Below are 27,043 nucleotides of genomic sequence, written 5' to 3'. Positions count from 1 at the left end.
TTTTTTGCCTCATGCTTTGGATAGAGTCAATAGATACAGTCCTTATGTTGAACATCAACATGGACTCTTTTTAATTCATGTTCTGCAAGGTCTAAACAAGGTCTTCTTGTCAGACATCCTGAAGGAAAAACTGAGTATGCACTCAGGGAGACTCCCTTCCACACGCGTGCGAGGAAAATCTGAGGAGAACTGGCTCTGCAGAGAGTGTTCTAGAGGGTGCTGTGAGCTGATTGGTTGGGACAAAGTCTTTGGTCCTTTTAGCATAATGAGGTAGATAGACTACTAGAATTTAGGCCTCAGGCCTTTCTCTTAGGGCCTACTACTGTAATTTACCTATGGCACTGCTTTTTATGTACCGTGGGACTCCCGCCTCGGCGACAGGGAATAATTCAGGCATGTGAATCTATGAAAGATACCCCAATACTGGATAAGTATCCACTTCCCTTCCTCATTTCTTCATCTTCTAGAACTGGTTTCCAAAGGTCAAAACCCCAAATCCACTTCTCTTACCCACATTCATCTCAGTTCTGCGTCTGTTCTCGAAGTTCAAGACCCTGCACAGAGGTCAAGTTTTAGAATTCACTTTCCTTCCCCACCTGTACGTTTTCCCGCTACTGTTTCACAAAGGTCACAACTCTGCATTTTCTTCCATTCCTCTACACATGCTCTACCAGTGCTTCTTCCCTAAGTTCTAGACTAAGCTTTCATTTCCCTTTGCTAAGACATTTTCAAAGGTCTAAATCCAGCACTTCATTTACCAACGTAATGTTCTCCTTGTGCTGGTTCCTGAAGGCCAACACCCAGCCCTCACTTCCCTTTTCACCTGTATGTTCCACCAGCGTTCACTTCCCTGTCCCCCTGCATGCTCTCCCAGTGCTGCATCCTGAAGGCGAAAACCCAGCCCTCAATACTTGTCCCCATGCATGTTCTCCCAGTTCTGGATCCTGAAGGCCAACACCCAACCCTCACTTCCCTTTCCCCCTGCATGTTCTCCCAGTGTAGGTTCCTGAAGGTCAACACCCAGCGTTCACTTCCATGTCCTCCTGCATGTTTTCCCAGAGCTGCATCCTGAAGCTCAACACCCAGCCCTCAATACTTGTCCCCATGCATGTTCTCACAGTTCTGAATCCTGAAAGCCAACACCCAGCCCTCACTTCCCTTTCACACTGCATGTTATCCCTGTGCTGGTTCCTGAAGGTCAACACCCAGCATTCACTTCCCTTTCCCCCTGCATGTTCCCCCAGCGTTCACTTCCCTGTTCCGCTGCATGTTCTCGCAGTGTAGGTCCCTGAAGGTCCACACCCAGTGTTCACGCCCTTGTCCAGCTGCATGTTCTCCCAGTGCTTGTTCCTGAAGGTCAACACCCAGCCTACACTTGACATGCACATTTGCCGAGGCGCACAGAGATATTAGTCCATATTGTAAATTAGGCAGTAACCAACCTTTCGTTAGAGTTTGTTTTTGTCTTTAACGATGGAAGGAGACCTATTGCTTTGAGAGCACCACAATATACTGTATAGATACACATACTAATTTCCAGTTATTTTTGTTATATAAATGTGCATTCGCAAATTGGAATTGCCACCTCTGCGCTTTTGTGGAACAACCCAGCCCTCACTTCCCTTTCCCCCTGCATGTTCTCCCAGTGCTGGATCCTGAAGGCCAACACCCAGCGTTCACTTCCGTCTCCCCTGTTATGATTTGTACTGTACGCCAATATAGGCCTGGGTAGTCACCTAACCTTTCACCTACATTGTCCCTCCCATTGTACTACATAATGGTTTTTGGTACTCACCTTTTACCTAGTTAGGTGCTGCATCAATGTTGTGTGCTTTTCTCCGAAAACTAGCCTCATTTATTACGCATGAGGATTCTCAGAATCCCAGCAGGATTACCATCTTCTGCATAATAAGTATGTTTAAGGGTCATCCCTTTCGTCATCCTCGGCTGACATGACACAGCAAGGTAGAACCCCTGAGGGTACCTTTTGGGTATATAAACACCATATCTTCGATGGGGCGGGCAGAGAAGAAAAAGACTTCCATGCTGAACACTGAGGTGAGATGCTGAGGTTCCTGCACACAGACACCAGTACGCAGATGTAGGACATCCTTTGCCGGGTGCCCATCTCAAGACCAAGACGGGGTCCTTCGTTCTCTCACATCAGGTAATGCAGTTGGCTTCATCCTATGGTGATTCTTGGCTCTACACCTACATACATGCTGGGTACACTTAGGTACATCTGGTTAAGGTTGCATCGTAGGAGTACGCATTATTATTGTCATGCATTTATATACCTGCATATATCTATTGTTTTTTACGGACTTTTACATAGCGCAAACACTTGACCGAAGATATTAGGTATCAGAGCGCTTTACACGATCACCAGTTGAGTTACGTGACGACACATTCATTTTTTTTGTTAGGCATGAGGAGATTAAGTGATTTGCCCAGAATCACAGGATGTTGTGCGTCCTTGCCGAGATGCGAAACCGGTTCCTAAGATTTCAGGTCCACCTCCCTAGCCGTTAGGCCAACTCCTCTCCCCGCACTATGGTAACACTGTGATAGAAATCTACCATCCATTTACTCTGTTGGTGCTTAAAACTGCTTCTGTCTTATGGTTGTTGCAGCACACATATTTTACACTAGAATGACACTGGTTCAATAAATGCTTATTGAAATCGTCCCCAATGTTTATTCTGTGTATCTCTCTGAGACACAGTGAGCACGAGTGCCTGAGCGAAAAGTACTGTACTGTTTCCACGATCCCTGAGGGGTCAGGGTTGTCATGTTCGATAGTTGCCAGAAACTATTCTTTCCTTGGGAAGAGGGGTTCATGGCACTGATAGCTAGCCGGCACACAGGCAAACATATCCGGGGGGTGTCTGGAATCAGTCTGAACACCAATCGCACAGTTTATGTTGTCTAAACGTGCAGATCCTATATAGATTTATAGGAACTAGACGACACCAGCTGCATGTTCTCCTGGCGCTGGTATCTGAAGGCCAACACCCAGCGTTCACTTCCCTGTCCCCCTGCATGTTCTCCTAGTGCTGGTTTCCTGAAGGTCAAGATGTAATATTCAATCACTTGCCCACTACATGTTCTTTAAGTGCTGGTTCATGAAGGTCAAGACCCGACATTCACTTCCTTTCTCACCCTGCATGTTCACTCAACGCTCGTTCGTAAATGTCAAGACCTACTATTCGTTACCTCCCCCAGCTGCAGGGCCCGCTAGTGCTTGTTTCTGAAGGTTCAGACCCAGAATTCACTTCCCATCCGCCTGCATGCTCTACCAGTACTGGTTTGCGAAGAGAACCAACATTCACTTACCTTCCCCAACTGCATGTTCTCCCAGTGTTGATTCACAAAGGTCAAGATCTCTTCAAAGTCAAAGTACTTCTTTTTACTTTGGACTCCTAAGTTGTAAAGGGCGAGGTGGACCACGTCTACCCTGTGAAGCAAAGACAAGAACTTACTGTGCAGAGGAATGCAGTGAGCTTTGAAAGAGAGGTCAAGGAAACACACGTCACCGCTTATCTCTCCCCCACCCATCCAGCACACAACCCCTGGCATCAACAGGGGCTTCTGATGAACAAGGTCTTCAAAAGCTGAACAAAACTGAGCTTGAGATGTTCTAATTTCCTCAGCTTTCATCTCTTTCCTATTGAAAGATCCTCACACTAAGCCATGCACATCTCCCACTGAGCCGCTCTTATGAGAATGAGCTACTGGCTACTCTCACTGAACCAGTTCTTCCTCCCACTAATTGTTTTCCTCCTCCCACTGAGCCTTTCCCTTTCTCCAATTAGCTACCTCTCTGCCCTACAAGCATCTTACTCTTGCCACTGGGCCCCAAGCTTCCCCCTCTAAACTAATGCCTTTTTCGATGGAGGCAATTCGTCCTCCGTCTCAGCCGCCACTTCCTGCACTTGGGCCACTCCCTTCTTTCTGAGCCACTCACTCTTCCCAATAGAATCTCTATCTGCCAGAGAACCCCTCCCCTCCCAGTAAGCCAATCATTACTGCCAATGACCCACGCCCTCCTCCCACTGAGTAAATCCCTCCCAGGAACCGCATTCATCCCATTCAAGACCCCTCCCGCTTTTGAAGTAACCACTTCCTCCACCTACTGAGCTACCACTGCCTTCCCACGAAATTAATCTGCTCTAATTATTAACAAACACCACATTCAGTGCATGCAAATAAGAACTACAATGTCCCCTCCTGCACAGTGGTGGTGATAAAGCCCCCCCACCCACCCTTTATATTCCTTTAAACTCTACACCATCTATCGCTCACTGAACACAAACAAATCTTCTTTGAGAAATGCAAATAATACATCAGCTCTAAGCTAACACTATCATTAAACATCCTACTGGGTGATTTCAATCTTTACTGGTGTGACTTATCCATTAATACAGGTTATCATGTTTTCTCTTTCACAACACAAAATGGTCTCCATTGCACTTAACCTCATTTATGTTAAAGAACCCCAACAAGTTGACCCTTGTGACAAATGACCCTTGTGACAAATGACCAACAAAACTGTTTGAGACAGTGATTTAGAAACATATCACATAGAGTCCGATGACCCATCTACAAAATGCCAAGAATTTGCTAACTTTTTCACCAAGAAAGTTTAAACTCTAAAATTTAATCGGTTTGCTAATCCTACCCTCTCTATACTCTTTATCATACATAAAAAAAACGAATCCTGGAAAGATTAACCCCTTTGCTGCGGCCGTCCGCCAACGGCCGTCGCGAGCACTGCCTCGGTAGTGCTGTGCACGTCCGTTGACGGACGCGGCCCCGCCCGCGCAATAGAACACCCACAGCGCTGCGGATTTTGCGCCGCGCTAAACGGGTTAAAGCCATTGTCAACATTGGACTTTGCAAGAGTATCGCCAGCAAATCGCCTCCCTCTCCCACCAAAACCATCATTGACTACATAGGACTAACATTGTGAACTCCTAAATAGCATACAAGATCTTTCCACACCACCTAAAAATGGAACATGTTACATCTCTATTTAAGAAACCAATGTTGAGCCACATAAAATGAACTACTGACTCATAACGGCTCTGCCAATCCCGTCTCAAGTCACTGATATGTGTGTCACCTCCCAGCCTAAGAGCTGCATTTCTTTTTTTTAATATGTTTTTATTCATTTCACAGTAATAGATGTCACGTGTACATTCCAATTCACTTTATGGCAAATTACACAATATAGTAAGGCCAATAGGGAAGAAACAATGGTTACAGTCATGGCACATTCATGTGTCGCTCTCCATTGCGTTGCATTTTCATTTCCACCGTAGGGCAAACACACAAGTCACCCCAGTAGGCATTCCACTTGTCCCATTTCTTGTCCCATTTCTTAGGGCATCCTCTTGCTTTAAACACCTCTTTTTCTGCTATCATGCATTTGTCATATTCTCTGATCCACAGTCTGAGTGAAGGTCTATCCGCTGCCCCCATCTCCTCGCAATCTCCCGTTTAACTAAAGTGTATCCTAATGTTGTCAGTTGTTGTTCAATCTCTGTTAGGTCGGCCTGTTCCCATATGTTAAGGAGACCCAATCTTGGTGTAAGGGTAAATTCCTTCCCCAGGGCTTTTCGAATGTGACCCGTGGCCCCTTCCCATACCGGTCGCACCTCCAGGCAGTCCCAGATCGTTTGATTAAAGGTTGCGTCTTGTTGGCAAACACCAAGGCAGAGCGCACTCGTCCTTGAACCTATCTTCGCTAGTGTCAGTCCGGTCAGGTAAGATCTATGTAAGATCTTGAGTTGGATAAGTCGGTAGCGAAAGGTAATGGCGGCCTCTCGGGGGGACATTAGTGCCGCCTGCTAGTCGTCCTCCTCAATGTGTCCAAGGTCTACTTGCCACGTCTCCCGAAGTTTATGGAACATATTGGGTAGGTTGTTACTTAGTTTTTTGTAGGTTAGTGATATGGCTTTGGTGAGCAACGGTCATTCAAAGAGCTGCATTTCTGGAAACAACGTACTTGATGATCACCAATCAGATTTTAGGCCTGGTTGCAGCATGGTGGCTGCCACGTTGTAGCACGGAGGCTGCCATGTTGTAGTGCGGGGCTACCATGTTTTTTTTTTACTGTGAACTTCCCTTTGCATCCTAAATGTAGATGACGTCTGTCTCCTAACCCTAGACTTGCTGCAATTGCCTTATCATCAACCACCACCTATTTTTCAAAACCATGCAGCATGAATTGAGTGTAAGATAGTAGACACTCATCTCTAGGATAACCCTCACAACGAGAAACGAACAGCAATTCCATTGCCCGCCCTTCCCCCCTTCATTAAGGAATCACGCACGACCCTCGCCTGGCGCCCTTGCTTTTCAGCATTTACATGGAACCGACAGGAGACCTTTTAGGGAGCTCTGGCATCAATGTACTGATGACAATCAGCTCTATTTTAAAGTTTCCTCTACGTCAGCTATCCTTGAATTTGCACCTTTATTAAAGGAAATTCTGAGATGGATGTCTTAGAATCATCGTGCACTGAACTCGGGCAAAAGTGAATTACAGCCACCATTGTCTTCAAGTACACCAAGTACTGTTTCTAAGCACTATTAAAAATAGTACATGACAGTTGGTGCCTTCCAGTGTCAAGTCAAGTCAAGTCAAGATTTATATAGCGCGCTACATACCCATAGGGTCTCAAGGCGCTTGAGGAAGGGTGGGGAATTACTTGTCGAATATCCAGGTTTTAAGTTGCTTTCTGAATGCTAGGTGGTTCTGAGTAAGGCGAAGGTGAGTGGGAAGTGAGTTCCAGGTCTTAGCTGCCAGGTAGGAGAAGGATCTACCTCCCGTGGTGGTTTTGTTGATGCGAGGTACAGTGGCAAGGGCTTGGTTGGAGGATCGTAGCTGACGGGAGGGGGTGTAGAAGGACAGTCGTGTGTTGAGGCATTCGGGCCCAAGTTCGTAAAGTGCTTTGTGTGCGTGGGTTAGGAGGCGGAAAGTAATCCTCTTATTTACGGGGAGCCAGTGGAGGTTTTTCAGGTGCCCAGAGATGTGTTCTTTACGCGGGATGTCTAGTACGAGCCTGGCTGAAGCGTTCTGGATGCGTTGGAGTTTTTTCTGGAGTTTTGCGGTGGTACCGGCATATAGGGTGTTTCCGTAGTCCAGGCGGCTCGTGACCAGTGCATGGGTGACCGTTTTTCTAGTTTCGGTGGGGATCCAGCAAAATGTTTTTTTGAGCATGCGAAGAATGTTGAAGCAAGATGATGAAACGGCGTTGACTTGTCTGGTCATCGAGAGTGAGGAGTCCAGGATGACGCCCAGGTTCCGTGCGTGGTCCGTCGGGATGGGTGCTTTTCCAAGGGCCTCTGGCCACCAAGAGTCATCCCAGGCGGAGGGGGAGGTGCCTAAGATGAGGACTTCTGTTTTGTCTGAGTTCAGTTTCAGACGGCTGAGCTTCATCCACTCGGCTACTTCTTTCATTCCTTCGTGTAAGTTGGTTTTGGCGGTGTTAGGGTCTTTGGTGAGTGAGAGGATTAGTTGAGTGTCATCAGCGTAGGAGATGATGTTGAGATTGTGTTGGCGAGCGATGGCCGCAAGGGGGCTCATGTATACGTTGAAGAGGGTGGGGCTGAGTGACGATCCTTGTGGTACGCCGCAGATGACTTTAGAGGCCTCTGACTTGAATGGAGGGAGGCGGACTCTCTGGGTTCTTCCGGTGAGGAACGAGGTGATCCATTCCAGTGCTTTTCCTTGGATTCCGACGTTTCTGAGGCGCTGTAGAAGGGTGCTATGACAGACTGTGTCGAAGGCAGCGGAGAGGTCAAGGAAGATGAGGGCGACTGTGTCTCCATTGTCCAGTAGAGTTCGAATGTCGTCTGTTGCTGCGATAAGTGCGGTCTCAGTGCTGTGTTTGGCTCGGAAGCCGGACTGTGATGAGTCGAGGGATTTGTTGGTTTCGAGGAAGGCGGGGAGCTGGTTGTTGACAGCTTTCTCGATGACTTTGGCCGGGAATGGAAGAAGCGAGATGGGGCGGTAGTTTTTGAGTTCGGTGGGGTCAGCTGTGGGTTTTTTCAGAAGGGCGCTGAGTTCTGCGTGTTTCCAGCTTTCCGGGAAGGTGGCGGAGTTGAGGGAGCAGTTGATGACATCTCGGAGGTGTGGTGCTATGATGGAGTCTGCTTTGTTGAAGATGTGGTGAGGGCATGGGTCAGTTGGGGATCCTGAGTGGATGGAGTTCATCAGGCGGATGGTGTCCTCAGTGGAGATTGGATTCCAGTCGTTAAGGATGTTCAAGGGGGGTGAAGGTCCTGCAGAAGGTTGGGTGGGTTGGTCTTCGGGTCGGTAGTCGAAGCTGTTGTGGATGTCTGCGATTTTGTTGTGGAAGAAGGAAGCTAGGGAGTCGCAGAGGGCTTGGGAGGGGGTGATGTCGTTGGAGTTGGCTGATGGGTTGGTAAATTCTTTGACGATGTTGAATAATTCCTTGCTGTTGTGGGCGTTGTTATCTAGTCGGTCTTTGAATGCGGCTTTCTTGGCAGACCGGATTAGTTGGTGGTGTATGCGGGTAGCGTTTTTGAAGGCGTCCCTGGTGCTGGTGTTTGGGTCTTTTTTGCAGGCCTTCTCAAGGGAGCGACAGAGTTTCTTCGATTTCTTAAGATCATCGTTGAACCAGGAGGCGTTTTTGCTGCCAAGTTTGATTTGACGCTTTTTCAACGGTGCTAGGATGTCGGCGCTGTTGGATAGCCATTGGGTGAGGTTAATGGCTGCTTGGTCGGGGTTTGAGGAGTGGGCGGGGGCGTTTAGAAGAAGCGATGAGGAGATCTGGTTGATGGTGATTTTGTTCCAGTTTCTTCGCAGGGTGGGTTGAGGATGGTTGTGGATAGTGGTCTTATCGTAGATAAAGTGAACGCAGCTGTGGTCCGTCCAATGAAGAGCTGTGGTGTGACTGAATGAGACATGTTTGCTGGAGGTGAAGATGGGGTCGAGTGTATGACCTGCAATGTGGGTGGGGGTAGTGACAAGTTGTTTGAGTCCGAGGTTGGAGAGATTGTCCAGAAGGGTGGTGGTGCTGCTGTCATTGCTCTTTTCCAGGTGAAAATTGAGGTCTCCCAATAGAATGTAGTCCTCGGAGGGGAGGGCGTGTGGGGTGATAAAGTCAGTGATGTCGTCACTGAATTGTGCGCGGGGTCCTGGAGGCCGGTAGAGGAGGGTGCCTCTGAGTGTGGTCTTGGGGTCGGTGTGGATCTGGAAGTGGAGGTGTTCGGCGCTGGCAAGGTTGGCGTCAGAGCTGGTTGAGATGCGGATGGAATTCTTATGGACGATAGCGATGCTTCCTCCTGTTTGCTTGATGCGGTCCTTATGGATGATCTTGTATCCTTCCGGGATGGCAATGGTGATGTCTGGGGCTGAAGAGGCATTCATCCATGTTTCTGTTAGGAAGGCGACGTCCGGTGAGATGGTGTCTAGTAGATTCCAGAGGTCGATGGCGTGTCTGTGGACCGAGCGGGTGTTGAGCAGGATGCATTTTAGGTGGTTGGTGTCAGGTCTCTGTATGGTGTTGGTGGATGAGGAGTTGGTTTTGGCGCCGTCGAACTTGCAGGAGTTGCAAGAGAAGGGTCCATGGGTATGTCCAGGAGCGGCTTGGACACAGTTGAGGGAACGGCCGGGGTTAAGGGCTAGGAGGGTGGTGGCATCGTAAGTGATGCGAGTGGGCTGGGCATTACGGGAACCAGGGGGTCTGGCGCTGGGCGCGGTCCAGGCGCGGACGGGCGTAGACGGGCTTACCTTTCGCGCACCTTTGGCGCAACTGGGGCGCGGCCGCTGCGCGTGAACGCTGCGCGGAAGTACATGAGTCATATAAAGGAGTTGGGGGGGAGGGGCGAGGGCGGAGCAGCTGGGAGGCGGGGTGGATATCCGGGGAGGGGAGACTAACAACAACAAGGTAGTAAACAAAATGGCAGTCGGGGCACACACTTGCAATCACACGCTAAAAGTTACTATTAGGGCACAGGGAGACACAATAGTTAAAGCGAGGCACCTCAGGTAAAGCTCAGCGTTGCAGCGCGCTGTGCTAGTATGTTAATTAGTCCGATATGGACTAGCGCTACTCTGCTCTGCTAAAGTAAGGAGCGCTATGTAATTAAATGAGTGGACAAATCGGGCGCAGCACAAAGCAGCAAAGCAGCTGAATGATCAAATGAGCAAACAAATTGGGCAAAGCACAGCAGATGAATGAACGATACCGCAGTGGGGTCGGGGAGGCAGCGTCATTATTAAGAACAGGCCTGCTCACAGTTTAAAACGGAGGTAGTTATCACGTGTGCAGCTGGTGCAGGGGCACCAGGGCTCAATGGGTATGAGGGGCCGACTGCACCACAATTATATTTGTTTTGGGCTAGCAAACCGGATATTGGAAACCCATCTTCCTAGCTTGCTTTACGACTCATGACACCCTTGCTAAGCCACCTGGTTCCAAATATATATAAAATGTTACTTAATTTCCGAAAAGCGTGTGTCCTGAGGCACAATGCCCATCTTTCATAGGGTGTTGTGAATGCTGATCATCCAGTTTCTGTAAACTATGTACAGTGCTTTGGCACTCTTTGGGCCTGGTTGGTACTAAACAAAACTTTTAAACAATAACAATTCCAATCCCTCCTCTGGATATTTCACTCCCTCATGCACCTATGCCACCCACTCCTCCAACTGAGCTATTGCTTCATCCCTCTGAAACGATCCCTCCTCCCAGGTGACTAGCCTACACTCTCCTCGCCCTGTACCACTCCCTCCGGTTATTAGGCACTTTTTGGGTTGCTACATTAACTTGTTAGAGGATCAGCACCCGAACAGAATGTAGGATAGATGCACCTATGGGACACGGGCACAATAAAAGGTGCATCTCATTTAATTAATGCATTGGTGGGCACTGGAGAAACAGGAAGTACTCTGAGAAATTGGTGCAAATGTACTAAATGGAGACTTCAAATAGCTGCGTCCAAAACAAAGCCTTGCTGTATTTGATGATTTTTAGGCCTTGCTAGACCGAGCAGCTGCATGCTTGACTTACTGTTACAAATTCTTCAAACTATACATAGTGACCAATTCACAAAAGCATTTTGGAGTATGTCCAGTGGTAGCCTTGTAGTACATTTTCTATGTACTCATACATGCTTTTATGAATCGATCTCAAGACATGCAAACCCCACTAGTAAACATTCAAGAAGAGCACAGTCATTTCCACTTGCACCAACTGTACCTGGGTATTCTCCACGTCCCCATTTATATTTTAGATACATTGGAGTCAATTCACAAAGACCTGGAAGGGTATGTAAAAATTACAGGGTAGTACTTTACATTTTCCAAAATGCCTTTGTGAATCGGCACCAAGGGCAGTATGTGTCGCCTCCCGCCTGCTATTGGCTGCATAGAGTATTATTTCACCCTCTAAATGCTCCTTATGTTAGAAAGCATGAAGGACTATTTTTACATCTGAAAAGGGTACTCATTCATCCCACTGCTAGTCACATTCAATTCGGTATCTCCTATACGCATACTCTAGAGGAAACAATCCTTGTTTGCTACTGTTTCCTCCACATTGGTAAAGCCAATAGGTCTGGTTTCAATGTGCTAATTTGCATTTGTGCATGCCTGTGCTCACATGTAGCAGCACACGAAAACCAGACATGTTAGGCAATGCTTGTTCAAAAGTAATGCAGTCCTTGTTCTCATCACCAAAAGCTGCCTTGTCCTGCGGAAGACCTCAGCACCAGACAATCGACTGTGCAGAGAGGAGACGGGGTCTGAGAGCTGCCAATGCTGTAGGAGTTAAGAGGGATGCTAAGTAATGAACTCATAGTGAACACCTGCAAGATAATTGTTGCTTAGTGCAAAGATGCTCAAGATGTAGACCCCTCCCCCTTCGCAATGACATCTTCGGAGTCTGTCTATCTCCTCTGAGGCCTACGGCTTCTCTCATCTTTAGAGTAGTAAGAAGCTGGTGGACTATTACACGCTATGTGAGTAATGTGTGCACTGGGATCACAGTGCACTGCTGGGAAAATCTCTGCTTTACTGTTTTTCACAATAGGACTGGCCATTTCGCCACTCTGGCATTTTCCTGGTGGGATGCAGACTACGGGGCTGCCATGACCCGCCCAAGCATGATTGCCCCACTGTCGTTTGTCGCCTCCTGCTGTGAGGGGGATAATTTTAGTATTTTGCCAGGATCTAGAATGCAGTCCAACCATGCTGTTGCTGCAACCGTCCCTACTTTTTACCAGATAGAAAGTTAGCCATTATCACAACTTGTGTGGTATCTTCCAAGCACACCCTGCACAGTGCAATATAAAGACTTGTTATTCCTAAATAGTGCTTCATACACACTTCTGCCACGTCCAAGCGTCATAAACAACAGGGGATATTATTACCCAATCTAATCACACTCAGTTTACGGACCTTGGAAGCACAGCACACACAGACATATTTGCCAGTTTTCAAACTAGTGACCCGTGGTTAACCACACAGCATCTTGGAGGCAAATGTACCAGGCCGAGTGAGACTGTGCTCCAAGGTGTGAGACTCACACCTGATGAGTGAGAATTGAAGATTGAGTGCACATGGGACAAACTTTGGTCATAAAAAGTATAAGAGCAGGGGTATGCTTTAAATATATCTTGCCTTACACAATGGAAGTGCAACAGGCTGTCAGAAAAAAATCTGAATTGTGACTACATTTTCCCCGAAAGAGTCAGGCTAGTGTCAGGTGCAGCCTAACTCCTGCCAAGGTTCAAGACGCACTGGCCTGACGCCATTTCCCTCTAGGCCTGTCTGGTTCGTCCTAGAGAGCATGCGGCTTCTGCAAGTCCACACCCATCCCTGAGGGAACAACACTCACAGCCCCCATGCAGCAAAACCAAGTGCAAAGTAAGATCTTCGTAGACACCAGGAGCACGGAAACTCTGCACTGATGATACAAACCAGTGCAAAACAATTTGCCCCATGTTTCCGCCAGCATAAACAATATCAATGCACTTTTCTTTTTAAGGTGGTTGTCACGGTTTTGGATTTTTTGTTATGACGCGGGGTGTGCACGCTCAGCATTGAAACTGGAATATCGATGGCGCAGTATATCTGGACAAAATATTGAAACAGACGTATCGACAGCTAATAACTATAGATTTTCTATACCTAAATCTACATATAGATACCTTGGCATATATGAACCTTCAAGGTATGTAGATGCGCAGTTAAGAATAGTAAATCTACACTTCATTATATGGATTTACCTCTCAATATTCTGTCCTTCGATATTTTTGTAGGTTGATATTCATGACGTCGATGTTCATTAGTACAACTTGACTCGCTAAGTAAGACGATTTTTTTTATTTCAAAGTATTTTTATTAATTTTATAAGCAAAGACATTGTCATTTCTGTTACAAGGTTAGCCATACGGAGTTTGTAGAACAGTGTTTACAGTCACTTCGAATTATATAAGCAGAATGTGTGGCACACGGTTTCACACCACAAGGCACCAGCGCTCAATTGTCAGCACCGGCTATAGTGACAGTCCACCACAAGGTGGCGCTGTCTTTTTCTAATTTTGAGATGAGCACAACAACCCTTTTTATTTAGTCAATATACAATGGAAATGAACATTACTGGCCTCTCATGCCATTATTATAGCTTTGTGTGGCCTGAATTAGCCTGAATTGTCACACTTGTGGTAGTGCGATAGTTAGGTGTTATGTTGCCTCTGCCATTGGCAGCGCTGGCAGGGTATTGGCTGTGCAGGCTGCAATTTCACAAATTAAGCACTGTCTGGAGGTATACCCAGAGCGGTCTGCTACCCAAGGTGGGGAGGTTGGTGGCAAGTCTCGGAGCTGCCTGCTTCCCTAAGGAAACCCACAGACAAGCTTTGGATCTGCCTGCTTCCGAAGGCGGGAAACCCCCGCCTAACGCCAGAGCTGCCAGGTTTGAGTCTCGCATTGGCACAACATCCTGTGATTCTGGGCAAATCACTTTATCTCACCTACCTACCAAAAAAATGGAACGTGTCCTTGTTTAAAACTGGTGCTCATATAAAGAACTCCAATATCTTCGGGTCGAGTTCGCGCCAAAACGCGCAAAAAGAAAAAGCCTCACAGAACAGCCCAGAACTGCCTGCTTCCCGAGGCGGGAACCCCCATATAAGCTGGCTTCTGAAAGATGGCTGCAGCTTCTGGGAAGGCGGCGGCTGCGTGACTTCATGCCTCATGACGCAGCCTCCTCGGCCGCGGCTTATCTGACGGGATAACATGATTTATGAGCTATTTATAATCTCCTGATCAGTAGAGGTTAGCCAGGGGCTCCTTCCCTTTTATTTTTTCTTTACAGAACAATTACTTTCGCTAAACCGCAACTAAATGGCTCACAAATCACTTTCTGGCGGCCTCTGCTCTTCGAGGGGTCTGACATCGTGCCCTGTGGACGGATTGCATCGCAGGCAACGGGTGGTACCAGCAGCGATTGGGCGCGTTAAAGCTCCGCCCATGAGGAGGGCGCCTTGAAAACCTTGGGTGGCGAAAAGCACTCTGGACGAGGAGAGCAGAAGGGCAGAAACCAGCACCTGCTGCGTAAAATGTGTTCAGGCCCCACTATTACTAACTTTATCATATGCAAGAAAAAGAGCAGGGGCTGCGTTACACAGGTAAATTTGCTCATAAATCGAAAACAAGAACTGGATACATTAAAGGAGAATAAGTACCCAGCCGAATTATAAGAGTAAATTATAACTCACTTGAGCGCTGTGAATCTGAAACTCAAACAATAAGTGGTACTGTCTGAGTACCTCCACTTATTTTAATTTTAAAGGGAAGGTACCTGCAGTTCTCTGCAGGGGTATGCAACTTTTAATGGGTGATTGCTCGCCCTTCTCAGTAGCATACAGGAACTCTGGGATAGTGAGCAAAGCACTTTTCTGGTTCCATTACCCCCTCATATATCCTCCCTGTCCCAGTCCTTGAATAAGTGAGACAATCCCGCCGCCTGACCGGCCACCTAGAGCGCTAGTATTTTTTTTAATTTTTACTATATAAACACCACCCACCGCCATGCCTGTTTTTTTTTCCTGTCCGAAGGGTGTGACGTCGGAACGCTTGTTTGTTTCTTCATGACACACTAAGTGTTTCTACATTTGTTTTCACCGATGTTTATGCATTTTTATTTAGTATTTTCTCACGTGCTGACCATACCAGTGTATAGGTGGGTCAAGTCCCTGCTCTGCTCCTGACGCGCTCCCCGCGCATGTGCTTGGCTGGGGCGGGGAACTTTTCTCTGCGGTCAGGGGCAGGCCGTTCCAATTCCCCAAAGGGGAAATATATCCAGGGTAAAGTTGTTTCGTACATGTTGCCCCGTATGTGTGGAATCCTGGGATTTGATCTAAATCTTTGGTGGATGATGGCTTTTATTCCCAGTATAGTACCTCAGTGCTGGATGATTTACCCTTGCAAGACGTCATTAAAGAATTCTGGCTAAAGAATGGCTTGAAGTTGACAAGCAGGGGATTCCTCGCTTTCTGGGCAAGATGTATCGCTTGATGTGTTTGATGACCAGTTTCCTCAGGTTCCTACGATCAATTCAATTTTGTTCTCAATGGCTTCTTCCTCTTTTTTGTCTTTGAAGGAAGCTTCCCTTTCGGATCCAGTTGAGCGTAAGGAGGAGGCTGCCTTGAAACGATCATATGCATCGTCTCATTTTGGGATTCGGGCTAGCGCTCACTCCGCATCTGCCTCTAAGGTCCTTATCAAGGATTTTGAAACAATATTTGAATGTCTTCAGCACCAGGGGGATCCCACTCCTATCTTGGCGCAGATGGAGATCTTGGTGTAGTTTCTGTCCGAAGTCGCTTTTGATACCCTGTGGGCCTTCTCATCGGCTGCCGGGGGAGAGGTGGCTGATAGACGGTCTCTGTGGACTAAACCTTAGCGCCTTGAGGCTGCACAGAAGGCCTTGATTCATAAGCTGCCTTTTGAGCGTCCCAGGCTTTATGGGGACAAATTGAACACGATGGTGCAGTGTTTTGCGGAGTTGCTGAAGCTGTTCCAGTGTGTCCAGAAGAAGTCTTTTTTCCATAAGTAGAACTATCGGAGTTCTCTCCTTTTCTCAGCCCGTTCATGGACGGGCCGTGGTCGGGGGCTGCATTCAACAAGTCCTGTTCTCCGCTGTAGCAGCCGCATGGTGCTAGTCAGAAGTGACTATGCCAGAGTGTTCCTTTATTAGTGGTTCAGTGTGATTTCTGACCAGTGAATCCTGTCAGTCATCAGTCAGGGGTACCAGATTCTGTTCCGGGGCACTTCCCCTCTGACTCCCTTTCAAGTTACCCCATTGTCAAACAACTCAGTGAGAAGGTCTGCTATATTGTCTGGAGCGGAAAAGTTAATTGTGAAAAGCGCTATTCTCCAGGTATGGGAGGCAGAACGGGTCCTGGGCTTCTATTCCACGCTCTTTTGGTTCTTCCCACTCAATTCTGAATCTCAAGGCTCTGAACAGGTTGGTGCGGCTGGATCACTTTTGGATCACCACCTTGCAGTCCATCATTCCCCTCATCCAACAGGCCAATTTTCTGGTGTCCCTGGACTTGGAAGGTGTCTTTTTTCATGTCCCTACCCATCTTGGAAGCCAACAGTTCCTGAGGTTTGCGGTGAACAAGGTTCATTACCAGTTTAAGATGTTGCCTTTCGGCCTCTCTACAGCACCCCAGACTTTTACCAAGGTATTGGCTCCTACTGTGGGGGTTTTACAGCTTCGGGGATCCTCTGTGTTTCCCTATATTATTGATTGTTTGATCTCTGCTTCCTCTTTTCCTAAGGCTGTACTGGCAGTGGAATCAACCATGGACATGTTCCGGGGTCTGGGTTTCAAGTTGTATCTGGCAAAATCTCATCTGCTCCCTGTTCAGAGACTGCAATTTATTGTTCTTTTTGACATCTTGTTGGGGGCGGTGTTTCTCCCTCCTGCTCGCATCCCTTCCCTGCAGCATCTTCTGAGGGATCTCCTGAGTCAGCAGTCTGGCTCGGACTTGGTTGTGGGTCCAGGGGTTGATGGCTGCGGCCACAGCTGTGGTTCCCTGGGCTCGCCTGCACTCAAGCCTCTGGTGAATCATCTGTTGTCTCTTTTGGACCACTCCCATGCAAACTACGACTCTCTGGTTCCTCTATCCCCTGTTCTGATTCGGGACTTGAGCTGGTGGCTCTGCACTCCCAATCTGGAGAAGGGGATCCGCTTTCAGCTTCCTCCTCCCCTGTTGCTGACAACAAACAATAGTATTTGGGGTTTGGGGCCAAGTTGGGGTCTTTGGAGACCACTGGTTTGTAGCCTCGGACGTATATCACCCGTTCCTCAAATTGGTGGGCTTTGGCAGCCATTGGAAGGCGATGCATTTTTTTCAGGTTTCCCCCCAGAGGGCAAATTTGTTGGTTCGGACTGATAATCAGATGGCTTGCTGTTACTAGAAAACAAAAACAACAAGAGGGGTAGGGATAGACGACACTTCTATTCCCCAAACAATATACTAAGAAATAACAATGGAGTGACATTGCTGTTACTAGAACCACCAAGGGGGGACATGGTGCGAGTTTCTGAATCTGCTGTCTTCCCTGGTTTGTTCCCAAACAGTCACACCTCACGACATTGAGGCTGTTTACATTCAGGATCATTTGAACTTTCATGCTGCCAGCCTGAGCCACAACCTTCCTTCCTCAGTTCTGTTCCATATGTCTGTGCCCCTGTTCCAGGACCTTTGTCTTCGGTTCGGGAAGCTTTGTATCGACTTTTTGCTTCTCCTCACTGTGCCCTCCTCCCTTGGTTCTGTTCCGCAGTGGTTTGTCCTCAGGTATGGGCGTGGATGCTCTCTCAATTCCTTGGTCCTCCGGCCTTCTTTGTGCCTTCTCACCAATTACCCTCCCCCAAGGGTGCTGCAGAAGATTCGAGTGGAGAAGGTGTCTGTTCCCCTGATTACTCCTTTTTGCCCGTTGATGGTGCTTTTCGGGGGCTGGTGTGTCCGGCTTCCAGTGATGCCATCCCCGCTTCAGTTTCCCCTTCTATTGCTGACTCGTCTCCGTCAATTAAAGTGGATGGTCTGGCTCTTGAACGTTTAAAGTTGGATTCTTTGGGTTGTTCTTTTTTGGTGGCTTTGGATATTCAGCATTTCCATAGGCCTTCTATCCTTTATTGTTATGGTAAGCTTTGGGGCTTTTTTGTCACTCGGTGTGCTTCTCAAGGGGTGGATCCTGTGGTTGGTGATCCGGTCACAATTCTTGAGTTTCTCAGGGATGGATTTTAGAAGGGTCTTTCCTCATCTACTTTGGCTCCTATGTGGGCAGCTATCTGATTTTGTAGAGGTTCGGGGGCTACCTTGGAGGGTGTTGCCCCCTTGGTGGTTCGGCACCTGCGGACCAGTCACTCCGGTGATTGTCCCCTCTTGGGATTTGCCAACTGTTTTGTGGGGTCTCCAATTGTCCCCTTTTGAGCCTTTGTTGGAGGCCGACTTGCGGTGGTTATCTGCTAAGTTGGCCTTCCTGTTGGCCATCACCTCTGCTCGGAGGTTGGGTGGGTTGGGGGCATTGCTTATACTTGACCCAGCCTTTCTGCCTAAAGTCTCCTCCATATTCCATTTACAGCAGGAGGTTGTTCTTCCTGATTTTCCAGGGGAGGAGGGTGTTCTAGTTCCTTCTGTCTTGGATGTTAGAATGGCCCTTCATATTTACCTACCAGGTACCCTGTGCCGTTTGTGTCCTGTGGTGGTGTAGCTGAGGGGAAGAAGGTGTCTACCTCCACCATCAGTCGGTGGGGGCGTTTGGTGGTTATCCATTCCTTTAATTTGGAGGGTTTGGCTCCTCTGACTCAGGTCCAGGGGCGTTCAATTTGGCCTGTGTCCACTTCCTGGGCTGAGGCAGCTGGTGTTTCTATCCCGGAAATTTGTAGGGCGGCTACCCAGCAGTCGCCTCATACTTTTATCAGGCATTATCGCCTCGATGTCTTACATGCCTCTGCGGACAATTTTGATGTTGGCATTCTGAATGCTGCTTTGTCTTAATCTTGTTTATGATTAAACTTTGTATACTGCATGGATTCCTGGTGTCATGCTTTTTCTTTGTGTTTTTGCTTTTGAGATCCTCACTTATGTAAGGACTGGGAAGAGGAGGACATATAAGTGGGTAATGTGTTGTTACCTACCAGTAATCTTCATTACCCGGATTAAGTTCGTCCTTGTTCCAATCGTGTTTCCTCCCTCCCGCTATGATTGTGTCTGGTCTTGTTACTAACAGGCATGGCAGTGGGTGGGAGTGGTTTATATAGTAAACATTTAAAAAAATGCTAGTGTTCTAGTTGGCCTGTTGGGAGGCTAGATCGCCTCACTTATGTAAGGACTGGGACGAAGAGGACCTTAATCGGTATAATGAAGATTATTTATTTATTTATTTAGCGATTTATAGAGCGCCTGGTGACCCGGAGGCATCCCGCGCTGCAACATTTGTAGAGACCAGAGGGGACAGGGGACCTTATTTTGGGAACAGCAGCGTTTTCAATTTTTTTCGGAAAAGGAGATGGCTGGGTTCAAGCCGCAGGGGGCGAGGAAGTGAGTTCCATCCTGAGGACGCTTTTACAGAAAAGCGTCGGCCGCCGGTGCGTGCCTTCCTGAATCTAGGGACGTTGGCCAGACGCTCATTGTCCGAGCGTAGGGACCTGGGGGCCTTGTATGGGGTGACCAGGTCTCTCAGGATAGCAGGGCCAAGACCATTGAGAAGTTTGTGTGCGGTGCACAGGGCCTTGAATTCTACCCTTTGTCGTATTGGGAGCCAGTGGAGGGCCTTGATCGCTGGTCTGGCTGAGACTCTGGAGGGGAGATTCATAAGGAGCCGGGCAGCTGCGTTTTGCGTACGCTGAAGTTTCGCCATGGTGGCTTCAGGAGCTCCCAGATAGACCATGTTACTGTAGTCTAGCCGCGCAAGGATCAAACCTTGGACCAGGAGTTTCCTAGATAGGGGCGGAAGTAGTGGGAGGATCCTGCGGATGGAGCGCATGAGACCAAAACAGATGCCTGCTGTTTTGGCTGCTTGAGTTTTCAAAGACAGCTCGGGTTCCAGCCAGACTCCTAAGGTCTTAATTTCTTGTTTCGGGGTGGGTACTTCCCCGAAAACGTCTGGCCAGACCGATGGGGGGATGGAGGTCCATTGCTTGCCCAAAAGCATGACTTCTGTCTTTGATCCGTTTAGCTTGAGCGATGACTCGCACATCCAGTGGTGAATTTCCTGGAGGCAGTTCAGTAGATTGTCTGGGTGGTTGTCAAGATGTGAGAGAGAGACGACCAATTGCGTGTTGTCCGCATAACTCACTATCTTGATCCCAAAGGGGGCGACGACATCCTCGAGGGGGGCCATGTATGCATTAAACAAAGTGGGGCTTAATGAGGACCCCTGGGGGACTCCGCTCAAGAGGGGGAGGGAGGCCGAGTGGGAGTTGCCATCCCATACCTGGAACGAGCGCCCTGAAAGGAAGGATTCTATCCATGTGAGCGCGGAGCCTGCAAGCCCTGCCACGGCCAGCCGATGGAGAAGGACACAGTGGTTAACCGTGTCAAAGGCTGCGCTGAGGTCCAGGAGGATCACTGCCACTGACCCTCCTGAATCCAGAATGCACCTTGCCTCCTCGATGACAGCGAGAAGGGCGGTATCTGTGCCGTGGCCCGGGCGGAACCCAGTTTGGGACTGCCGCAGAAGGTTGTTCGATTCTAGAAACTGTGACAGTTGCCCATTGACCAGTTTCTCAGCCATTTTGCTGACGCACGGGAGGAGTGAGATTGGTCGGTAGTTCGCCATGTCGGCGGGGTCTAGATGAGGTTTTTTTAAAAGTGCCTTGACTACTGCACTCTTCCAGCTAGGGGGGACAGAGCCTTGAGAGAGCGAGATGTTTATCAGCTCCGTGATCGTGGGCACGATGACAGGGGCTACTGTTTTCAGGAATCTAATGGGGGCGGGATCCAGAGGGGAGCCGCTTTTCATTTTGGCCATGGTTGTGCCTACTTCGTCCAGTGTTACTGCCCTGAAAGCGGTCAGCTGAGGATGCATGTTGTTTCCTGTGAGGTTGGTAGATGCATCATTGTCCATGAGGTTCGGCAGGCAGGGAGGGGGAAGGGAGACTAGGATACGGGGGATTTTGGAGTTGAAGTAGGTTGCCAGTTCGTCACTTCTGTCCGCAGGGGGTGTGTTGGAGGAGGGGGGGGGGCTGGTATTTTCAAGAGCTCTTTGGCGATGAGAAAGGATTCTCTTGCCGAGTTGGTGGAGTTTTTTATTCTAGTGTCGTAGTGAGAGGCTTTAATGATCTTCAGAGTTGACTTGTAGATTCTCACCGACCTCTGATAGGCTTCCTTGCTGGCGTGCAGCCAGTCTTTCCTCCATAGTCGCTCTGCTTTTTTGCAGTCTTTGCGGAGAGTCCGGAGTTCCGGGGTGTACCATGGGGCTGATCCTAGTTTCCCGTTTTTGTCCTCACGAGTTCTTATGGGGAGGATGTAGTCCAGTGACGTGGAGATCCACTCCCTGAATTTCCTATCTGCGGTGACCGGATCTTCCGAAGAGGTAGGGGTAGTAGAGTTCAGGGTTATGGCCCAATCCTCTGCGGAGAGTCTGGACCATGCCCTGTCCCTGGTATAGGTTGTGGGTTTGTGGAGTTTCTTGAAGGCTCCTGGTAGGTGAAGAGGGACCATGAAGTGGTCCGTCCACGGGAGGGGGAGGGGCTCTTTGGCTTGAAGGGTGGGGATGTTGGTAAACACCGGGTCAAGCAGGTGACCTTTAATGTGTGTGGCTCCGGGGTTGATGAGGTGGAGACCGTAGGCAGTCAGTTCTGAGATCAAGTCGACTGCCCCTGTGTCTAGGGGGTCATCGAAATGGATGTTGAGGTCTCCTAGTATCGAGAAGTTAGATGTGGAGTGGGCATGAGACGCTATGGACTCTAGGAGAGCGCTAGCAAAAGGGCCAGAATGGCCAGGGGGACGATAAGGTAAGTAACAACACATTTCAAGCATTGGTGGGAGGGAAATCAGGAAGAAAACCGTGTATTACCAGAGACCAGTGGTTCCCACACTTTTTCACCCATGGCTCCCTTGGCTTATTGGTCTTTGGCCGCGGCTCCCTATTATGTTAAATTTTTTTGCGGTTGGATGGATGTAAGTCCAGCCGCGGAGGTACTTACACTTTTCTCCTTGAAAATAATTGGGATAAAGTTGGGTCATGTACCCCATGACATGCCGAACAGTCATGGGGTACTCCTGCAGTGTAGAATGGTATGGGACGCCTAGTTCAGTTGGGACATTTATCACACACAATAAATGTCAATTTATAAGAAGAAATATGACTTAATTTACGGAGACCTGTGCTCTTTGACACCAAACCTGGCTTGGTCAAGGATGTCAACAGGTGGTGTGGGCTGACCATCACTGGGTACACATATTTCATTATCAAGTGCAGTGGTTAGATCTGACTTACCACGTGGGATGGCCTGCTGGAGGTAAGCTAGAGCCACTGCTGTGACCTCTCCTTCTGGGTGGAGTGGGATGGGGCAGAGCCATATCTCATTGGAGGCCAATCCATGGTTTGCCATGACACTGCTTCTGTGCTCTGCTAGACACCATTCATTATTCCCTTTGACACCGAGAAACACCATTTTCTAGTTTGTTGTTACTGCAGTCATATGCTTTGATCCCTCCCACCATGCACAATTCTTTTTTTATTACCATTTATATTTTTCAATGCAGAACCACAATCCGCATGGTCACTTTGCCCATTGAGGTAAACCCCCACCCCCTTCTGACCACATTCACTCACAATGTTAGCCTGGTCACCAAAGACCTGAAAGCTCACAAATCAAAACTTGGATATTTATCTGACCTTTCCTCATAGCATTGCATTGCTTCCCTCCGACTTCCATTCACTTACGTTTAAAGTAATTGAAGTACTTTAAATGAACGTACTTGGAAATGTAAACGATTTATTCTTTTAAGCGTTTTTCTTTTTGAATTGTGGATCCTTGCAGCACAAACAGCACCTCTGTGGGAGTGTGACGTGAGCTCTGCCCAAGCTACCATGGGTGAGTCAAAGCTGGGAAGTGTCCTTGACCAGAGGGAGGTGGATTCTTGGGCCTGGCTTGTACAGAAGTCCCTGGCCATGCTCATCCTCAGTCTGCTAGAAGGGTTTTCCTACACTGGGACAGATGCACGCGCACAGGGAACTGAATGCTGCAATGAAGGGGGGGTATGAAGATTCCAAACACCTGGCAATCAGTGCCGTTCTTCGTACGTAACGCAATAGCAGGGATTTCACTTCCTGTTGATGAAAACGAGGCTGCTCATTTTACCTTTGCAAAACCTACCAGGAAAGAATATCATTAATTTATCCAATTAGCATTATAAGCACACCAATGCTGCCATCAACCTCCTCTTGCTATCCAAAATCAAGAGACTACTGCAACATCATTTACTCTGGTCTCCCCAAGAAAATCACTGCCAAACCCCTACGAATTTAGAACCAGGTACTAGAATGAGCCTTAACTTTGTGAGCAGGACCACAGAAACACGCATCTGCAAAGCACTCCTCTGACTCTCAGTGGATGCTGAAATCTGGAACACCTTTACATTCAACATGAGAGTGGAAGCTAGCTGCATGAACTTTTAAAACCTGGATTCTACTAACACACTATAGACTATGGGTCTCATGTAAAAAGCATCAGACCAGGCTCCTAACCAGCCATGATTGGACTTACCCATCCAACCATCATTATGGACGTCATTTTCTGATAGCGCCCAGAAGTAATAAAAAGATGACACACAACACTTCATAAAAATCCTAAACAAATAAGTAAATTGATCTAAATAAGTAAATTGATCTCAAACATGAATGGGAGAGCGAGAGGCCATGCTGGTGTCACTGCCCATGCTAACCACGGCCTCTTCACTGACACAGCTTGAGGGCTGTAGGGTTAATCCCAAGGGTATGAAAACGGGTTTCTATGACTGTAATTAGAGGGTGGCCCATTGCTTGCCCCCCCCCCCCCCCCCCCCCCGGGTAATGGACAGAGCAGGCGGCAGGCTCTCTTCCGCACAACACAATTCTGAAAGCACTTTGCTTTTGTCACAAAAATAGACAACACAGCATTCTCAACTGTGGGAATGAATTACTGTCAAAAGACATCTGACTTGGAGCTGAACATTGGCTCGAGCACTGATTTGAGCAGTCTTCAGTATAAGGAGTAGGTTAAAAGTTATTGCAGCACCTTACCTAATATCACAGAATATTAGTAGTTAGCTCTTACCATCTCAAAGGAAGGTGTTTGATGTACTCTGGCCCCTGGTTGCACACCGAACAGAAAAAAATATAAAACCTAAAAAGCAAGAAAACACTTTTTGAAATGTATTTTCTGGTGAAATCACTTTTCAAATAAGCAAACTACAGGAAGAGCATTAGGGTGTGAGCAAGAATGTGCATGAATGTGGAAATTAAATATGGCAACTTGTTGGTGAAAATAACAGCACTCTTGTTGAATTTGAGAAAAACTTTACACCAGAATTACCAGCTAGTAAGCGTAAAGAAAAAAATAAATGGTTCATAGCTGAAGACAAATAAAAAGAAGGCCCAATTGAGAAGCGCACAATGCTTTTGGCAAATAGATCCCTCAGAAATGGACTGTAATGTTCTGAGGAATACAAATAAAGGATATAAAAAGTCAATCCTTCAAGCCAAGTGGGCTTTGTTTGCAGATAAAATTGACAATACAAGAAATTCTAACCACAAAGCCCTAAAATGTGTAACTGGCTAAGTTTAGCAACCCATAGAAACCCCTCCTAACGACTCGTGTGCAAAGCTCAAAATCACAGTGATAATATAATCCTTGAGGACTGAGGCTGGAACTGTTAAAGTTCAACCCACCTCCTCTTATGTTGGATTGTATCCATATGAAGTTCACAAACCAGGTCAAAATGTACACTTTGGACAGAAGTAAGAGTGACTCCTCCCAAAATGAGAAGGTGACTAGGGATTGGAGGTTCAAGCTTTGCCAAAATTGAAACCTGCTCTTTAATCTTCCAAGGGAACACTATGAGACGGTATTGGTTCCACTCTAGATAGTGTAGGTGTTAGTGGAGGCTTCCAGATTTTCAATTTATGTGGCTGCAGCAAACACACTACATAGTAGAATACCTTACTTTTGGACTCTTCAAAATGGGCCCAGTCTCACAGCATGTCATAGTATGGATTACATTCAAATTATCGTCACTGGTCTAGCAATATATCCGTGATATGACACCATGGCATCTTGGAAAAAATTTAAAAATACAAAGTTTTTTGGTCGGCTGAAACTGCACCTAACGTGTATAACATGTACACCTTGGGGCAATCGGAGATTGTATGTACTCTAAAATAGATTATGAAACAAATTGCCTTTATAAATTGGGAAGAAGAAATCGTTACTTTCTTTTCACAAAGTAGTAAAAACATACAGCCAGATTCATCATTGTCCCGTTTTGCGAATCCTTATTAGAGATTATTAAGGAATCGCTATTAAGGACTTGCAAAACGGGATTCATGTAGGAATCTCTAAATAAATTGCGATTCCTACACTTTCCTAAAGGCCCATAGGAATGAATGGGGAGTTATTCCTTATTTGCGATTAGCAATTTGCTAATCGCAAATAAGGATGCGATTTCAAGGGTGCTAGGGGTGTCCAAAGGACACCCTGTAGCACCCTTGAAATGTAATCTACATTGGTGTTGCGCACACACATGTCCAAAGGACATGTGTGTGTGTAACATGCAACTTAGAAAAATGCATTTAAATGCATTTTTCTAAGTTTTCGCTATTTACCACGAGGTTTGACCTCACGGTAAATAGCGGCCCAAAATAGCGATTTCGCAATTTTTAAATGCTTCTTGAATTGCATTTAAGGAATCTCTAATTGAGATTCCTTAAATGCAATTATTCACAAATATGCGATTTCTAAAAATGCGATTTTTGCATTTGGTTTGATGAATCCCAAATGCAAAAATAGCGCTCGCAAAGGGCCAGATTCTCAGAATCTGGCCCTTTGCGAGCCGTTTTCGGCTTTATGAATCTGTCCGTTAGTTGTTGTGATAATTCACTTGGTTTTGCTTACATGCTCCTTAGTGCCAAAACTACTACTAGCTTTGGCACCTACACATGACTGAGTCAGTGTGAGGTGTGAGACAAATAAATACATTGGTATAGCAGTAGTAATGACACGGTCTCTTCCTCATAGGGTACCATAGATGAAACCAACAAAACCATTGAACGTAGGACTCCTTGGGTCTTGGGAACCCATGTATATTGCATTTTATTAAAAACCTGTAACCCCTTAACCAACCCCATAATTAGGATAGATTGTGCAAGATCATTAGTTAAGGCACATTCTCTGGACTGATTAAGAAGCCTGGGGTAACACATCATTTAAGAAGTAGTGTCTAGAATCTCTAGGGCACCCTAAACACAGACACATTTCTAATATTGCTTTTCTGTTAAAAATCATCAAAAAGTCAGTAATGGTGTAACTAAAGACGGGCTTAGAATAGACATGCAAAGTTATTGATTATTAGTTCGGCTTCCACCTGAACAGCGGCAAGGAAGCAGCACAGCTAGAGATACAACAAACATTACTGAACATAATGGACAAAGCAGATCCTGCTCTTCTAAGGCTGTGAGAGGACACTAAATCAAGCACCTTTCACGCACCGCAAGGGTCTCCTCTGGGTTTATTTGTCCCCATTCCACTTTGTTATGCACATCAAGCCCGGTCAAGAGCAGGCCGGTTTACTATTTCACAGCTATGATGGATACTGGGATTTTTATTCCACTTCTGAAGATCCAATAGAGATCAGAAAGGGATGAACACTATCTTCAAACTGATAAAAATTGGGAGGAACATATGAAATCTCATGATAGGAAACACTGACATTCTAATCAAGGACAAAGTTAAACCCTCAGGACCATTTTTGTTGCCCTAAGTCAGTTGACGGTGAGCACAGT

At 47.2% G+C, this 27,043-nt stretch overlaps 1 protein-coding gene across 3 annotated transcripts in view; it reads right to left on the bottom strand.

Moving 5' to 3' along the window:
- PHF19 (PHD finger protein 19) overlaps positions 1 to 27,043 on the bottom strand; it is a 284,351-nt gene that overhangs the window by 51,686 nt on the left and 205,622 nt on the right. For all 3 annotated transcript variants that reach the window (XM_086920992.1, XM_086920990.1, XM_086920993.1), the window contains 2 exons: positions 24,321 to 24,389; positions 3,337 to 3,457 (listed from right to left, as the gene is read on the bottom strand). In XM_086920992.1, the coding sequence (XP_086777118.1) occupies positions 3,337 to 3,457; positions 24,321 to 24,389 (190 nt within the window). The remainder of the gene's footprint in view (positions 1 to 3,336; positions 3,458 to 24,320; positions 24,390 to 27,043) is intronic.

The sequence above is a fragment of the Lissotriton vulgaris genome, chromosome 5 (assembly GCF_964263255.1).
Source record: "Lissotriton vulgaris chromosome 5, aLisVul1.2, whole genome shotgun sequence".
NCBI classification, from domain to species: Eukaryota; Metazoa; Chordata; class Amphibia; order Caudata; family Salamandridae; genus Lissotriton; species Lissotriton vulgaris.
Note: the sequence above shows the minus strand (reverse complement) of the source record. Positions and strands in the feature narration are given on the sequence as shown.